This window comes from Bactrocera dorsalis, chromosome 4 (assembly GCF_023373825.1).
Source record: "Bactrocera dorsalis isolate Fly_Bdor chromosome 4, ASM2337382v1, whole genome shotgun sequence".
Lineage (NCBI taxonomy): Eukaryota > Metazoa > Arthropoda > Insecta > Diptera > Tephritidae > Bactrocera > Bactrocera dorsalis.
The window spans coordinates 66,272,054-66,290,993 of NC_064306.1; the positions used below are offsets into that span (position 1 = coordinate 66,272,054).

Sequence of the window (18,940 nt, forward strand, 5' to 3'; positions counted from 1 at the left end):
GCTGATTGTTAATGGAACGTCATCATCAAAAATTAAACTAAGTTCATCGATGCATTGTCACCTCATCGACACGTCCACGTCGAAAGCTGTAAAAAATAATTTTCGCGATTTAATTTCATTTTTTGCCTAAGATGAATATTTTAAGCCACTGTAAACTACACAAAAGACGCTCGTACTTGTATGTCAAAACATTGTGAGCATGCATAACATCAAAAATATTAAATTTTACGATAAAGTAGCCAGCGTGTTGCCAGAGTGCAACACTACGGTTGTTAAATCCCAAAATATGAAAGGCAAGCTACTTATTAACATTAAAAATTCAATATTAAGACCTTTAACTCAGATGGATCTTCGTCGTATATTTGAAAGAGCCTTGGAAGAAGTATATATCGAGGTTCAAAAATGTTTTACCCTATACTCAAATGGTCTAATGAAAATTTTATTAGAGATTTACTGGAAGTTTATGAACTGAAAATTTATCAGACAACAATGGAGTGTTGATGCGTTCCACTACCTCTAGTGTTAACAGCTTCCTTATCCGATTTTAGCAATGGGTCATCTTTGAACGCCGAGTACCTTTCTCATCTCCCGTATGACAAGTGAAGTCGGCATGATGTCTTCTTTGCCTAGATTTTTTTCATCATCTTTCTCCAAAGTTTTTCTGTTGCTGTCGGTGTTTTTTTGAGTTGAAAGAACGTGCTTTCAATGCCTCATATAATTTCCACTAATCTGGTTTAAAGGATGTCGTCTGACTTACTTATTTATTCCACCACGCTCAATATTAAAAAACCAGCCTTTAGTCGGAACGTCCGAACTCTGACGTTGTAGTAGTCCCGTCGCAGGTGCCAGGTCTGCGTGCAGGTTTAACATCTTGACGAAAAAAGGAAAAAAGGGGTTTAATTTCATTTTTTGCCTAAGATGAATATTTTAAGTTACTGTAAACTACACAAAAGACGCATGTCTTTTTCTGAGCATGTATAACATCAAAATAATTAAATTTTTTCCTTTTTCGGAAGTGTTTAAGTTTTAATATTTATCGAACGCCGATTTTTTCAATGTTATACTCCTTAATGCGATTCGCAAATGCTGGATCCGAATCGCTACTTCAGTTACGTGTGCCTGGGCGTTTTTCAGCTGTTCGCTAGCGAAAGTCATCCATTTTACCTCTGCTAAGTTGGACTTGCTTCAAATAGGCACCGCCATGTATCGAATTTTTGTATTGAGCACTTCTTGCTTGATTTCTCTCGTGGCCCTGTCTTGTTGTCTGGTTTTGAATTCTTGGTAGGTCGCTCGAGAGATCGCAGGAGCTCTTCTTCTTTTTCCACTTTTAAATGCACAGCGCTTTCTTGGACCGAGGACTGAGGAAACCTGATTCCGTTGCAGTTGAATTGTGGTCACTGGCGACACAGCTTACCGAATCGCTGTAACCGTCTCATCTCTTCGTGGTTTTCCATATTAAGTTTTGAATCCGGGAGTTTGAACTCCTTTCCTTTTATACATACATATCGCCAGTAAGCTCCTGAGCTTTGAGTATTGTATTCTCACTTTTACTTCCTTCTAAGTTTGCTCATAAAGCAGTTCACCGTAAGGGCATGCCTTGGCAAAATCATCAGTATTCACTGGATGACGCTTGGCTGAAATTCAGAGCGCGCAGATGCGGCTTGAGTCTACGACTCTACAATACGTAAAGGTCACAGCTAAGAAGTGTTTTAGCTGAGATTTATTAATATATACAAATTAGACTTCATTCTGCGGGGTTTCGAATTTGTATACAATAATGTATATATTATTATATGAAACTGAACTTGTGGAACAGGTTGCAACATGTTTTAACTACCATTCTAAATTTCATTTAAAAAATGTTTAAAAAATGGGAAAGGAACATTAGGACTTTTTTTTTATAAAAATATGCTTAATACTAAATTTTTCTTGAAAATTGCCAATAAATTGACTATTCAAATGGGGTTGCCATATTTTTAAAACACTTACATTTGCACGTAAAACTTAAGCTTAAAGTGAGAACGAGAAATTTTATAAATATATATGGTATAGGTGACAAAACTGTGGCATAAAAAATTCATTGCTTTGTAAAAAGTGAACTTCAGTATTAATTTTTGTTCAACGAAACATTTGAAAGAATTACTGAAATAGAGAATTAAAGTGAAGTTTCTCATATCTAATAAGTTTGACTTGAAAGTGAGACTAAATTATAAAGAAATAAAAAATTATATTTACAAATTTTTTATTTTAAATAATTTTTTCAATTTATGGAAGATTTCACAAATAAAATTTATTAGAAAAAAAGTAACAGAAAATGCAACTTTGAAAATATATACCAAATACTGGAGTAATTTATAAAAAAAATCAATGCAAATTACAAACACTGCAAAGAATGAAAAAGCAACAAATATATCAACATTAAATAACAACAACAATTACAAGTTACAATAGCTGTTGCTGGATATCCAACATGTTTCATTGTTAAATTATGTCACCAGTGTTTTAAGTGGAGAAACCAGCACACACGTTTTTAACTGATGATCTAATGATATAAAGCAAAAATGTTTAATATTAAAATATAAAAATAAAAGAAGAAATAAATATATATACCACATTGTTGCAACAATATCAAAAAAATATTTATAACAAAAATTTAAAAATCAAATGTGAGCGACTAACCCTCCTCAGCACAAACCACAATAATATAAAAGTAAAAAAAAAGTTTCAATATTTTTAAATAATAAAAAACAAAAAAATATGCTATTTTTATACCAACTTAACCAACCAAAAGGCCTCACCATAACAAGTTCAACATTATTAGCAGTAAATCCTAAAAACTCACCCACAACCAAGTAACCCATATCCGGCTCCCAAGGAAAGCCAAAAACTCCCCTAAAAAATATCAAAAAATTTTATAAAATTTATACACACTTTTTAAGACAAAAAAATTAAATAAAAACTGCAAAAAAATGTCGGTGGATCTGAGTGTAGCACACGAGCCCACGGTGTCGGTGATCACCTCGGTGCCGGTGGCGCAAAATGGCGGCGAAATGGACGCGCTGCTGCTGGGACGCATTGGGGTGAGTAGCAAGCGATTTTGTAAATATTTTTTCTTTTAATTATAGAAATTTTATTTTATACTATTTTTAAAATTCATAATTAGTTAGTGTCTTGACAGTTGCTTGCTTTCTAAGCGCACGCCCACATTTACTTTGTATGTATTGGTAGTTCTCAGTAGTTTATTGCCTCATTTGCTTCACTTTGCTAATGGTTTGCGGCATTTGCCGAGTAGTTGTCATAACAGCTAGTCTTCTATTTCACTTTTCAAGTAATTTGCATACAGACTTTAGCGTGCTCACTAACAAAAAAATTAAATATTAAACTTATATTTTTTTACTCGATTTGCATCTCCAAATATCTACAATACAACTACAACTATTCTTGAACTCTACTAAACTAATGTTTCAACTCACAGTCTTGCAACTTAACTGACGCCGATATTCTTGTGGATTTATTGCTTATTTCATTTCGCTTTTGGTTTCAATTATCTCTATTTACTGGCGGCTATTTGTTCCTTGATGAAAACTGAGCCACATAGAATTGTTTGTCCGTATGCTCAGTCCATAGAGCGAGAGGTTATGGACTTTTTTCTGTTATAAAAATATTTTCAGAGTTTCCGTGATTCCGCCGAGCTTTTGTACGTTCGAGATTTCTAAAAGTTTTTTTGCTACTCAGTATTCATTTATTTGAATTCTGATCTGATTTCTTCATATGCACAAAAATTTTATTATAAAAAAGTTAGATACAGGGGAGTAGTTAATTCTATTGTTCAAGATAGTTCCAAAATTACAAATAATAATTTAAACTTAAGACACGATTGCTAAAGAAAGATCCAACGATTTTGTTTTTCAATCAAATATGGTTAAAAATTTAATTTTAAGTTAAAAAATATGATATACAATCCCTCTCTATCATTCATTACAACTTGCAGCTTTCAATTCCAAATTTGTTTTCTACCTAAAAATTGCATAGAAATGCACTGAGCATCGATATATACACTATATACATATATCTACAAAATAAATTTTCGAAATTCCAAACATTTTCGGAGATATATGTATTTTGCTGGCACGGCATCCACACTGCCACTACTACTACTGAACTCCAGTGCGTATGAGCAACAAATTTCCGCCTAATCAGCAGTGCTCTCTTCGAATGAGTAAAAATTTGATATTTATTTTGAATTAACGAAATAACTAAAAGCTTCATATTACAAATTCTAGCAATCAAATACGCATAACCATTTCTTTAGAATACAGCAAGGATATAATAATGATAAGGTGCTTTGTTAACGAAATATATTTTTTTAGTAATATGATCTAAACCAAAAGTTTTGTAGCAAAATTGTTGAAAACTTATGCTTATCTATTTATTTTTAAAAATTAATGTTATAATTCAGTAAATTTCATATTCAAATTTTGTCTTTTTATATTAAAGATTTATTCTTCTTCAGGTCGTTCTTTTTATTAATGCTAGTACTTTCAAGGCTATTATGTGACAAAGTAGTAAATGAAAAGAGATATTTGACCATTATGGAGACGCTGAACAAATTATTTGAAAAAAGAAACAAGAAAAAACTTTAAGCTACTCACCAAATACTTAATACTCTTCATCTATATAAAAGTTTCCTCACAAGAACTTCATTGCGGTCGTTCAGTTTGTATGGCAGCTATGCGCTATAGTAGTCTGATCGAAAAGATTTTTTTGCAGATTGCGTATTTGCTATAGTTAATTATGCATGCCAATTTTCACCCAGATATCTCATCAAATGAAAAATATTTCTATACAAGCACTTAATTATCTTCCTTCAGTTTGTATGGCAGCTGTATGATGTAGTAGTCCGATCTTAATAATATCTTCAGAGAATGTGGCATTCTTTTGGTTAATACTTCATGCAAAATTTCATGCAGATATCTCGTCAAGCGAAAAAGTTTTTTAAGCAGGCACTTTATTCCGATCTCTCAGTTTGTATGGCAGCTATATGCTGTAGTGGTCCTAAAACGATAGTTTCATCAAATGAGCAGCTTCTTGGAGATAAAAGAATATGTGCAAAATTACAGAACGATACCTCGAATACTGAGGGACTACTTGGCATATAACGGTTGATTTTTTTTTGAGGTTAGGATTTTCATGCATTAGTATTTGACAGATCACGTGGGATTTCAGACATGGTGTCAAAGAGAAAGATGCTCAGTATGCTTTGACATTTCATCATGAATAGACTTACTAACGAGCAACGCTTGCAAATCATTGAATTTTATTACCAAAATCAGTGTTCGGTTCGAAAATTTTTTATCGACAAATTTTGTTCAGCGATGAGGCTCATTTCTGGTTGAATGGCTACGTAAATAAGCAAAATTGCCGCATTTGGGGTGAAGAGCAACCAGAAGCCGTTCAAGAACTGCCCATGCATCCCGAAAAATGCACTGTTTGGTGTGGTTTGTACGCTGGTGGAATCATTGGACCGTATTTTTTCAAAGATGCTGTTGGACGCAACGTTACGGTGAATGGCGATCGCTATCGTTCGATGCTAACAAACTTTTTGTTGCCAAAAATGGAAGAACTGAACTTGGTTGACATGTGGTTTCAACAAGATGGCGCTACATGCCACACAGCTCGCGATTCTATGGCCATTTTGAGGGAAAACTTCGGACAAACAATTCATCTCAAGAAATGGACCCGTAAGTTGGCCACCAAGATCATGCGATTTAACGCCTTTAGACTATTTTTTGTGGGGCTACGTCAAGTCTAAAGTCTACAGAAATAAGCCAGCAACTATTCCAGCTTTGGAAGACAACATTTCCGAAGAAATTCGGGCTATTCCGGCCGAAATGCTCGAAAAAGTTGCCCAAAATTGGACTTTCCGAATGAACCACCTAAGACGCAGCCGCGGTCAACATTTAAATGAAATTATCTTCAAAAAGTAAATGTCATGAACCAATCTAACGTTTCAAATAAAGAATGCGTTATGCGTTTTTTTTTTAAAAAAAGTTATCAAGCTCTTAAAAAAATCACTCTTTACAATTGCAAAAAACAACTAATCTCTATTAATATCATTATAAAATCATTAAAAACTTTTAAATATAGAATGTACAATCTAAGCAAATTGAAACACACACACACATACTTACACCTTAGGCAAGTAAAATTGTTACAAATATACCACACACATGAATTTTCGAATGCTCATCCTTTTAGCTTCAACTTCTTTACTAAACTCTTTATTTCTAGTAAGCAATTCACTCACCATAGACTCCCATAAACCATAACCGTAAATGCTTCTGCTCTGAATTGTGAATATATATGCTAAAGCTATCGGCGAAATCCACAAATTTATTAACAAACAAAGTCTTCTCGGCCCTAAATAACTCAAAGTCATAATCCGAAGGCGGCAAGAGCTCCATAATGTATTTCCAAATTACATATCCAGCGGCAAATGTGCCCTTACCCGTTTTTATATGCACTAGTGTGTGTATACAAAACATTTATTTACCCACTCAACTCATCAGCAGCAAAATTTTCGAACTCACTTCGGGTCACTCAGCAACGCACACATGAAGATAGGTATCTCTGACAGAAGCTGAATGAACTTTGGGCTGACTTTTATTCAGATTTCTTAGTCGTACGTATATAAACATATATATATATACTATAAGTGTATGTTTGTATATATATATATATATATACATATACATATATATATATGCATATCCTTGAAGGCTTAATACATATTCATAAAGCATTATGTTTGCTCATAACTTTCGGCGATGTTACTTCCAAGCTAAGTTGACGAAAAACTTAAACAAGACTAGTTTCAGTAAGAAAGTGAAACAGTTTTGTGTGATAAATATATACAGGGTGCTATAGTAAATATTGAAATTTAGTAGACAAATTGCTTTTCTCAACTCAATTCAGAGCATTATAATCATATCTTCCTTCAAACTGTCGCAGCATGCCGAAATAGGGTTATATTTGGAACCTTAAAATCGATTCAAAACCAAGAATGGTCATTCTTGGGCCAACTAGTAACATCTTGAGCCTACGTCTTGCATCAGAAAAAATGGTCTTAATAAACGCTGGTTTTAGAAGACAATAAGCCAAGAGCCGCGGTCATTTAGTTTCTGCAACCAAAATTTCTCGGTTTGATGTCAAAAAGGATTTATATTGAATGGGTAACCAGATCTCAAAATTAGTCTCCCTAACTTCTATTTCAGGGGTTAGTAGAGAAGTGAAGTATATCCTAGTTATCCATAGACCCTTGAATTGCTCTAAGCAAACATTGTGATTGAAATTTTGTTTGAATGACCCTGACTGAACCATATCGATAGCGGATGAAAATAAAATCCAAAAAAAAAAAATCCTAGATTGACACAATGTTTTTTATGATTATGCTATTTAATTAATGAGTATTTATTAGCTTTTTGCTTACGACACGAAACCAAAATGGAAGTAACTTCACCATGAGCTGACTTCAAATTATGCGTTTTTAATCAAATCATTACCACGGAATCTTTGAAAAAAGTCACCGAAAACTTGCCTCATGTGAGTCGTCCATAACTCTATAACTCTGTAGAAAAGAAACAGTGCCTGAAAATCGTTGTGTTGTCACCCAAAGGATAGCAGGTAGTCTTAATATACTTTCTTCATTTGAAAACACTCGCTGAACTTTCACAATCTAAGGGTCAAGTTGATCGATCTATCTGGAAAACAGCCTCAAACAGTTTAAGTGCAGATCTATAACTAATTATCTTCATCTCTGCCTTTGAAAGTATTTTTTCCCATTTTTTAAATAAAATGTTTCCAGGTTTATGCTTAAGTATAGGAACTAAAGTTACTGGTTTAAAATTCTCTATATTGAAAATAAGTGGGGTTATGTTGAATTATTTATAGCAAGTTTGGTTCGTTTTTTTCATACACCTTGCTTTTAGTTTTGGGTTTTATAGTGGAAACAACGTTTCATATTCCAAAAATATGTTGTGAGGTGAAAATATTCTTAACTATTTAAATATTTAAATTTAATAAAAAGGAATATGTCAGAAGCAGCTGACACATACTTGCATATAAGTATGTCTATACACAAGTATTTCCTTTTGTGTACACTTGTTGATCACAGGTGTGTTTGTCGACAAATATTTGCACAATATTTGCCTCAGAGCAAAGCTTAGCTATCATATTAATATATTCTTCACTTATGTTATGTAATTACTTAGCTATTCAGAGCCTTAAAGAGGAAAACTAAATAGAAAGCTCGTTAGCAATTCCATAAAATATTTTCAAAGCCGTAAGAAATGTTAAATCTCAAAGTTCAGCCTTTAATCCCATGAAAGGTACAAAAAGAAAAGTTAATGCTCGCACACACACATATAATTGCGAAAGCTTAATATCTTATGCCCTGTCGATAAGCAATTCTCATTGACTCTTGCGTGCTTGAGTCATGAAAGTGTCGCTATCAATATAAATCATAATTTTTATGTTGAAATCGATATTTCTCACTCAAAATGCCCGCAAACAGCTCTCTTCAGCTGAATTATGGCAATAATCGTAAACAGCCGCAGATGTTCATGTGAGAATTGAAACGAGTAAAATGCGAAAAACTACTCGAGGGAAATCAATGAGTCGGCCTGCCTCTAATACACACACAAACATAAATATGTATAAAGTCTATATATTTGCCAGTTTATGAATGAAGGTGCTGGTGTCACTTTTACATTGCACACAAGTGGGTGGGAGCAAGTTGCGGATTAAAAATGTTGCTCATCAACACACTGCCATTGAAAAATATGATGCCACCAGTTGACTCAAATGAAAGATGACGCGCAAAATATGCTGTCAAGCTGCTTAAGTTTACCGTTGGGAAATTAACAATCAGTTATGCATTGCAGTTCAGAATTCAGGGAGTTTTGAGTTGAAATAAAATTTTAGAAAATTATGAATTCCAAAAAAATGTATTTGTATATATAGGATGTACATAAATAAAATTATTATGCCCTCAAAATGAGTACAATGTACATTTTTGATACTACAAACATAGCCAGACAATATTTTAATAAGCTTCCTCCAAGATCATTTAAAAAAAAAACGCTGTATGGACCCAAAAATTAATAAAAAAAAACAACAAAAAATATATAGATTCTTTTTTAAGTAAATAATCCGCTTCAATAGTTTATAAATTCAAAATTAGGTCTGATACATATTTTAGGTTTATTAAAAATATAAATATAAGTAAGTTACATCGAAAGAGTGAAGGGATAAGGCTATCAGTGGTTATACAAATGCTTTAGGTTAGATTAAGCTGGTAGGCCAATAAGCCACGCGTACACCAGTTTCGAACCATTGGGATACGAAGTGGAGCTCGTTTACTAGGTCCATGAGGAGTTGTCGACCTTAAAAATGCCTGCGCTTGCCTCAAATTTTAACAGACTCTTTCTTTCTTTAGCCTCACTATGGATAACTCTGCCTGTATATCATACCGTGGTAACCCAAGACTACTAGAGTCGTCCCGCAGATTTTAGTCCACAGTTTTCAGTGAACAGGTCTATAGGTGGCAAGTTTAGTACCAGTTCAAGAGCCGCCGTTGGAATTGTTCTCAAAGCTCCCTTTAAGCACAGCGCAGTAAACCTTTGAACCCTTTCCATTAGTTTCCGGTAGCTAAATTTCCATATGACTGTGCACCATACTATGAGAGGGGGGGAGAGAGGGGGAGAGCCCTCAGGTTGTGCCGAGCATCTGTCTGCCCGCATATAAAGTATTGCTTGCTTTCCTCACTCTTACTGTCACGTTATGCTTCCACAGCAGTTTGCTGTCAAGACTTCCCCTAGGTACTTGGTGTGGTTCTTGAGGAAGTTGTGTCCCATTTATAGAAGGAACCTGGTTATAGGAATTTTATGGAGTACAAAACTATTTTAGAAGAGGCAGTAGTTTGTTCCTTAATCCTATTAGGGTACCAATTTTCGCTACAATACAAAAATTTTCTAAATACAATATTATTTGGACTGGGATCTATAATGAAAACCCTAAAAAGAGATAGCGATACTTGGCCCAAAATCTGATGGAATGTGAAAGGTATTCAAATTTGCTTGAAAACTTTATCGACATTTTCGAGCAGACTTTAGAATACCCTTCACAAATTGGGAAGATTCCGACAAATAAGCAGTTTTTGAGAAGAAACGAACGAGTGTAAATTTCAGAGCTATTTCTCAAACACTTAGTTATAACGGGTGATCCAAGTAGAAATACTTTTTTCTCGAAGAGATACTTTTTTATACTCTCGCAACAAAGTTGCTAAGGTGAGTATTATAGTTTTGTTCACATAACGGTTGTTTGTAAGTCCTAAAACTAAAAGAGTCAGATATAGGGTTATATATACCAAAGTGATCAGGGTGACGAGTAGAGTTGAAATCCGGATGTCTGTCTGTCCGTCCGTCCGTCTGCCCGTCCGTCCGTCCGTGCAAGCTTTAACTTGAGTAAAAATTGAGATATCATGATGAAACTTGTACACGTATTTCCTGACTCCATAAGAAGGTTAAGTTCGAAGATGGGCAAAATCGGCCGACTGCCACGCCCACAAAATGGCGGAAACCGAAAACCTATAAAGTGTCTTAACTAAGCCATAAATAAAGATATTAAAGTGAAATTTGGCACAAAGGATTGCATTAGGGAGGGGCATATTTAGACGTATTTTTTTTGGAAAAGTGGGCGTGGCCCCGCCCCCTACTAAGTTTTTTGTACATATCTCGGAAACTACTATAGCTATGTCAACCAAACTTTATAGAGTCATTTCCTTCGGGCATTTCCATATACATTTCAAAAATGGAAGAAATCTTATAATAACCACGCCCAACTTCCATACAATGGTTATGTTGAAAATAACTAAAACTGCGTTAACCGACTAACAAAAAAAACGTCAGAAACACTAAATTTTACGAAAGAAAGGGCAGAAGGAAGCTACACCCAGGCTTTTTTTTTAAATTGAAATTGGGGCGTTGGCGTCGCCCACTTATGGACCAAAAAACCATATCTCAGTAACTACTCGACCAATTTCAATGAAATTCGGTATGTAATATTTTCTTAACACTTTAATGATATGTACGAAATATGGGTGAAATCGGTTTACAACCACGCCTTCTTCCAATATAATGCTATTTTGAATTCCATCTGATGCCTTCTCTGTATAATATATACATACATTAGGAACCAATGATCATAGCGGAATAAAACTTTACACAAATACGGTATTTGAGTTGAGGTATCCCTTTTGGAAAAATTGTTGTGATCGGACTATAACTTTTCAAGGTCCCTGATATCGAACACGAAGAACTCAGTGCCTAACCTAACCTAACCTAATTTTTCACCGAAAATATCGGCAAATCTCTCAGAATTTAATTCTAAGTTAGTCCATTAATATTAAAATTGAGAAAGCCGTTTTTTGGCTTTCGTAGTGCTGGTTACTCGATAACTATAGGTTCGTTTAAAGATTAGTTGTTATAATTGCTTCTCGTTTCCTCATTTTGTATTTTTTCTAATGATAAATATTCATCATCTGAATGCTATTCAATCAAAGCACACAACCGAATTTACAGCCTGGACAACAACCGGCAGAGGTGCTTTCCAGTTTCAACTCTGTTAAATGCCTTTTTTCATGATTTTTTTTCTCATATAAAAATTAAATATGTTAAATATGTTTTTTATGAAATTCTGAAATTTTTTGAAAAAATATGTTTAAACTCGGCCATTGCGATGCCATATGCGGTGATCCTCGAAAAAGATGAGCCCGCGTTGGCAGGATAAGTCCTTACGGGATCATTTAAAGTGAAAAAAATACTTGTTTTAGTTAAAATTTTAACTTAGAACTTGGAAGGATAAAAAAAATTGGATTTTTGCAAACATTTTTACAAAAACATTAAAATTTCAGTGAAAATTACGCGACTTTATTTTCAAATAGTTGTAAACCAAAACAAAAAAAAATCAGATTCTTTGAGAATTGTAACTCAAAGACCTGTGTTTTTATTTCGTATGGTATATAGATCTAAAGTGTTTTGTTAGTGCTTAGATTGATCAAAGATCCGTTAGTTGTTCAATTAACTCCTATGCGCTAACGCTTTAAGTAAAAAGTTAAAAATTTCTACATCATCAGTATAGAAAACTGGGGCATTATGCCATCTACTTCGATTGCTACTCATTCAACGCACTCATTTTGAACTTACAACAGCTTAGTTAGTTATATAATCTTCTCTCATACTCATCACTACTCACTACTACTCATGCAGTACATAACTGTAACCATTAAATTAGAACCGCTCTCGCCTCATCCATTTCAAATGTAGAACGCTTTAGAATTTGCCTGCCTAATATTTCCATTTAGCTCTTTTATCAAGTAACTAACTAGCTTCATATTGAATACACTCATAGTTCTCACTGTAGTTAAGCGGAGTGATTGCGTATTTTGCCGCTTTATTTTAACTCTGCTTCTTGCCGACACATTAGCGATGCAAAGCAATTCGGTAATTTATTCAATTAACACTTTCAATTTCACGCTCACACTCAATCTCACTCTCACGCTCACTCTAGTAACTAGTTCGCACTCTTCTTATACTTCTTCTTCTTCTTACCGCTCCTCCACTGCCACTAGAAACGCATGCAAAGGCCGTAACTAAATAGAATTGCTTTGAAACACTTAATTAGCATTTGCTGCATTCTAAGAAACGTTGTTGTTGTTGCTGTTGCTTCTTCCATAAATAAATAGATTATGCCAGTAGTGAATTTGTATGTAAACGAAAACAACAACAACTGTAAGCCAGACTGTTGCGCAAATTAAATAATGCCTCTTTTCTCTCTCCCTTTCTCCCGCTCTTGCTCTCACCTACAACTCTGCGAAATTTACCAACGTCAAATGCTGATAAAATGAAAAACAAATTAAAAAAAAAAAAACGAAAAATAAATAAACGGCAATGAATTCAAATAAACATTGCAACAAAAACGCTGCATAAACCGAATGAGAAATAAAAAAATATGCAAAAAATAAAAATAAAATAAAAATTCTGCCGAAAATTAAAAATAAATAAAATGCAAATAAATTTACTCAAAACAAAATGCAAACATTTGCAACATTCCGTCCAACGCCAGCAGCATCCGGTAAGTACGCGCGCCTTGCTTTGAAATTTGATATGTTTATGTACTCTTTCTACTCCTCTGTGTATGTATAGCATCATGTACGAGCAGACAGCTCGCGTTTGGTGTAATGTATCTTTCTCTGATTCTTTCACAAAAACACATTTCGTATTGCCTGCCTTTTATAGACTCAGTATTTTTACATTTCAGCCGCTGGCACTTTAAAGTTGCCACAAACTTACAAATGAATTATTCAAAGCAACTTTTTGCGCCCCAAACCGTTATGGGGATGCGCTATGGACCGCTATTTGCGGCATTTTCAATATCTTAATCTATTTCAATAACGCTCTAATTTAGTTAGAAAATATAATTTTTACTTAAAATAATTGGTTGGACTGGTAAAATTTTATTCTCGGTTTCTTTTTTTTCTTCTCTACTGGCATAGACACTAGCGGGTACCGTATCGAAAACCTTCAAAATTGGAGTATTCCCTTCTACCACACAACATGACCTAGACAAAGAAGCCGTTGTCTCTTGATTCACAGAACGTTGTCAATACCGTCGTATATCTAAATAGTAGAGCCCATCGTTCCATCGAATGCGATATTCGCGTTGCCAATGCGCAAAGGACCAGGCTGACGTTGTTGTTGCAAAATTATCATTTGGTATCAACTGAGCGAGTTTTTGGCATTGCTCAACGTCAGTTTGCATAGCCCGATTAGTTTTGTGAGGATATAAAATTCAGACATCGCGGCATAAAGGCAGCTCCTTTTCGTGCTGTCAAAAGCAACTTTGAAATCGATGAAGATGTGGAGAGTGTCCATTCTCTTTTCACGGGTCTCTTCCAAGATTTGGCGTATGGTGAATATCTGATCAGTTATTAATTTTCAAGTGCTTTGTTGCTCTTCAAACGGGTAATGGAATACCTGCTCCATCGTTATCGATTGGGAAATCGAGTTCACCATCTCCTGATGTTATGCTTTCTCTGGCACAGCCGGGTGGAGAAGTGCTCTCTACATAACATCAGCGTTATCTGGGCATCAATCACTAGATCACCTCGGGGGATTTTACAATAGTACGCTCCAGTTTTTAAACCTTCTGTTAGTCCCCGCATCGTGAGATCGAGTGTTGTCATGCAGCAGCATCATTTTTTTTTCCTCTCCTGATATAAGAAACCCAAGTTTCTTGTTTCTGAATCATTGAATCATTACCAGCGCATACTATCACTTTGAAACGGCTTGGCTGGTGAATCTCAAAGCTGAAGCAGGCTACTCTTGCATTTGACCGAAGCCTTATCAAACAATGCCTCCAATTCACCGTCATCGAAGAGTTTTGGTCCTCTTTGACGAGACGGTCATCTAATTGTATATCGAAATCGCCATATTCTCAGCGATACGAGTACATAAATTTCAGGTCAGGCCTGTGCTTAATCTTTCAAATTATAACAGCTTTCAATAGTGTAAATCATGGGGGATTATAATGAATTCTTCATGCTTACGGTACATCATTCTTCCTTATACCAACCACGGCACACCTTAGAGCAGTACCTTCGTTAAATTCGGAGTGCACCACTCCTCGATAATCGAAAAAAACTGTCAATATAACCTTGATTTTTGACCTGCTTTGAAAGCGAAAGGTGGGTGAAACCCTTGCCAGGATATTCCGCCGATTGATCGTCTGTTTACGAGTCGTAAGCATAGATCTAAGTCTCATCGCTAGTAATAATACGTTTCATTACATTCTGGTAGTCGGAGGGCATTGTTTCAAAAACTTTTTGAGCAGTCGATTTAAAATTTAAAATGTTATTCTTAAGAGTCAAAACGCGAAAACATTGTATTTTAAAAATTTTATACCTTTTATTTGTTTTTTGATTGCATTGATTGAAAGACGTAAGAAAATTCAGATCGAAATGTTAACCTATGAAAGTTTTTCAGCAAGGTTACTAGAAGAATCGCCTTTTGCGGTAATGCTTAAATTCACGTATGGCTATATGTGCTTTTTATAATTTTACAAGTATTATCAAGCAGCATACGCCTATATATATTGTTAAACCTTCTCGAGTTAAAATTCTGTTTGAAAAGTTCGGAATGAGATTAACTATGACTTATGACTTTTCGAATCAATTTATTCAAAATATAACTGACCTGTGTATTCTTACATATTTTAAGCAAATTTTAAAGCAAATTGCTATAAAATGTTTACTGTCCTTGGTTTATTTCTATACCCACGGGCATATAAATTTCACAATCTCTTAATCTTCTTACTTGGCACCAAATGCACGTAATCCGTCGTTAGTGCAGCGGGCGCTAGACTATTCCCGCTAGCTTAGTTAATAATTACGCCTTTAATCCTGCTCATTAATGCCATGAATATTTAATAATTAAGCTCCTAATTCGTATTATTTTTATGAAGATAGACTTGGCTTGCAAGTTACAATTTTTCTCGGTACTGTTTTTGTAAAGTATTGCGCATTAAGTTGAGGAATTAAATGGAGATATTTAAAATTTTTCTCATGCTCAATGAAGTTAAAAGGAAAAATGTTTCTTCAGTTAAAATCTAAATAAAAATAAATAAATTTCTAATAGTTTTACGCCTATTCTCACTTTTTCTGAAAAAAAGGCAGACTTAGCTAATATTTAAGGAATTTTATAACGTCTTGTATTTTCGGAGTCTTCTCATCGTTATTAATATCTTTTATCGAGTCTCAAATATTACTTTTCTTTATTCTTTATTCTTCTCTATACAAGCTAACTTCTTAGCTCCAAACTATCCGGTCCAGATGTATGGTAGAAAATATCAACAAAAGCTGAAACCTGTAAAAAGAGGGCTTTTAAATATTTTCTGAGTAATTGATTGCTGAGAAAATGCAGATTTTAAGCAACTGAAGGTCAAGGAATGTTAAAGAAATTATTTCTATTCCAAACTCGTGTTTAAGATTTACCCTCTCATTGTTCTATTTTCAGTTTTGTGGAAGGGTTTTTATTAGAAGCCAACGTCAAATTAGGCAATAATGCAGCAAAATATTGTTATTATTATTTTATTAGGAAAAATATCCAAATATTAAACCCAATAGTAAGCAAGGAGCAGCAATGAACATATACTACTGTGGACAAATAATCGTAAAACTTTTTAATTTAAATTTCACGGGAAAACCCATTCGTCGAAAAGATTGTTTTCTAAGCTGGTATGATTGTCAAACATCTGTGACAATTGTCACATTAAAATAATTATTAGTGTTTAGTATACACTAGTCTCTCTGAAGTGCATAAAGTACATTAGGTGATTTTAACGATGAAATTATTGGTGAAATTACTCAACAAAGATCTCCATTAAATTCTGTGTGCGGAATCAAATTTCTTGTACCGAAACGTTAAGAATAGTGGAAAAGGCAATAATTTTTTGTCGCGAGCAAGCGTTTTGAATTGCTAAAAATTATTCAAAGAGAGTCGAGAACGCGTTGACGACGTACCGCGTTTCAGACGATCATCAACATTAAGTGATGATCCACACGTCAATAAAATGAAAGAATTGGCGTTTGAGAATCGACGTTTAACTTTGGGAGATTTTGCTGGTATCGTTGGAATATCGGAAGGATCAGTGAAAACCACAGACGATCAATCATCCGAATATCGTGATGAAGGTGAACCGAAGCGGAAAACCCCATATCAAAGTTGATATTGGCAGTTTTCTTCGATTATCTAGATGTTATGCTCTCCGCTTTCCTTCTAACTGACTAAAATGTCAACTGAAAATAATATCTGAGTGTTATATGAGTGTCCATCGATATCGTGTATTAGCCTGCTTTGCTTCCTGTGACTTCTAGATGTTTAGTAAACTCAAGCGATCACTCCTGGGATTTTGTTTTGAGTCAATTGAAGCCATTAAATGGAATAGTTATGCTCATTGAAGGTTATTCCGGAAATTGAATTTAGCAACTGTATCGAATTGAAAAAAAACGTTGACACAAATGCTTTAGAGGCAAGGGTGATTATTTTGAGTAGATCGACATGGATTTGGAAGATTTAGTCTGATTTATTTATTTAATTTTCGCAAAAACATATTTTTTATTAAATAATATATTTCTTTTTTAATGTTTCAAATACATATTTGTACATTATTTCAAAATTTGTTGACACATAAACTTCAACTTAAAATCAAGCAACGAAAGATCATGTCGAACGTTTTTCTCACCAAATCAAACACTAAGCTGCGACCTTAAATTCAGCGCGAAAAGTGAGAATTGGAAAAATATGAACACAAAAAAAAGCAACAAAATCATGCCGAAAAGAATAACGGTTACAAACGTTGCCGCTGACAATGGCGGTTTGCCAGCAGAAGCTTAATTTTTTTTCAATTTTTGCCACATTTTTTAATTGTCTGAAACTCGTTTTGCTGTAATTACGAACAGGTGGCAGACGGAAGTGAAAAAATGCTATGAAAAAAGCAAAAAATTGAAGAAGAAAAGTGGAAAGGGACTGCGCGCTAGATGCTACAACAAAGTTCAAGTTCAAAGTGCGCGTCCTTGTGGCGGCTGGGGATTTAGCAAGTAAAACACACACACACACATGCGCACATTAGCGCTCACGCCAACCTACACATGTTAGAGACTTTACGGGCATATGTCTATTTGATTGTCTACATGTGTTTGCTTGTACAACAAAAGCACTTACAAGCAGACAGCGCTCAGCAAACTGCTCGGCTGCTCGGCATTCAACTGCAGCAAGGCCTTGTCTACGCTTTTTTGCAGCTAAAATGTTAAAAAAGAATAATTGAAGAAACGCTAGCGCACTCGCTAAGACAAACACATACGCATACATATGTGCATAGAGACTTATATATTTGTATATATATACATTCACCTCAATATTCAGGCCAGCATTAAGGCACACACCCTCACACATGCATACATCTACAAACATGCTTGCGTATGTGTGCGTGTGTATATCTTCTACATGCGTCTGCATTGAACTGTCACACATTTTTCATTCATAATTTAGCTATTTTCTCAGCGCCGCTCCAGCTTTGAAGGTATGTCACGCACACACTTGCAAACTTCTCTGTTGTGTTGTTTTTCCAGTTGGCGCGCAGTCTTTCTTCTTAATTAAAGATTTCCATGACATTGTCATTATATATTTGCATATGTAGGTGTGTGTGTGAGTGTAAACTCATTTTAAATTCCAGCATTTTTTGAAGTCTTCTTTATTGCAGTCATCACTGACACATCTACATAAATGCACACATACATACACACAGTTTTTTCACGAAGCAATTTTTACTAGAATTTCACTGTTTTGCTTTTTCTTCTTCTTCGCTATGTAAATGTGACCTTTCTTTTTCTTTCTGAGGAATTTAATTTTCGCACGAAGCAGCAAAGTTGAAATTTTAAATAATTTGTTTAAAGGATTCGTGGCTGAGTGTCAGTCTGCTGGTGATGGCTTCGAAATTGATGTTTTCTGATAGAGTTTGCAAGACTGTATCGGCTTAGAAGCTTAAAGAATGAATCTGAATGGAACCAATAGTTGAGCTCTCAACTGTCCAAAGTGTTCCAAGATGTCAATATAGATCGCTTAACCTTTATGTCAACAGCAGAATTTTTTTACGCACGTCAACAGCAACACACCCGGGTATGTACATACGTTTTGTATGGCAAATGGCATGCCGTTATAACTCGGCAGGTACACATTCAACTAATCGCTTGCGATTCAGATTTTTTTTTACTAATAATTCAATAATAATATTTCTAATAATTCAATAAATAATGATTCAGTAGTTG

At 34.6% G+C, this 18,940-nt stretch overlaps 1 protein-coding gene across 2 annotated transcripts in view; it reads left to right on the top strand.

Moving 5' to 3' along the window:
• LOC105223681 (inactive dipeptidyl peptidase 10) overlaps positions 1 to 18,940 on the top strand; it is a 253,046-nt gene that overhangs the window by 51,781 nt on the left and 182,325 nt on the right. Inside the window, exon 1 of one of the 2 annotated variants that reach the window (XM_049454176.1) lies at positions 2,695 to 3,080. The exons of the other annotated variant lie outside the window; for it this stretch is intronic. Within the exon in view, the coding sequence (XP_049310133.1) occupies positions 2,970 to 3,080 (111 nt within the window). The 5' untranslated portion in view covers positions 2,695 to 2,969. Of the gene's footprint in view, positions 1 to 2,694; positions 3,081 to 18,940 lie in introns of those variants that run through there. 2 annotated transcript variants of the gene reach the window in all.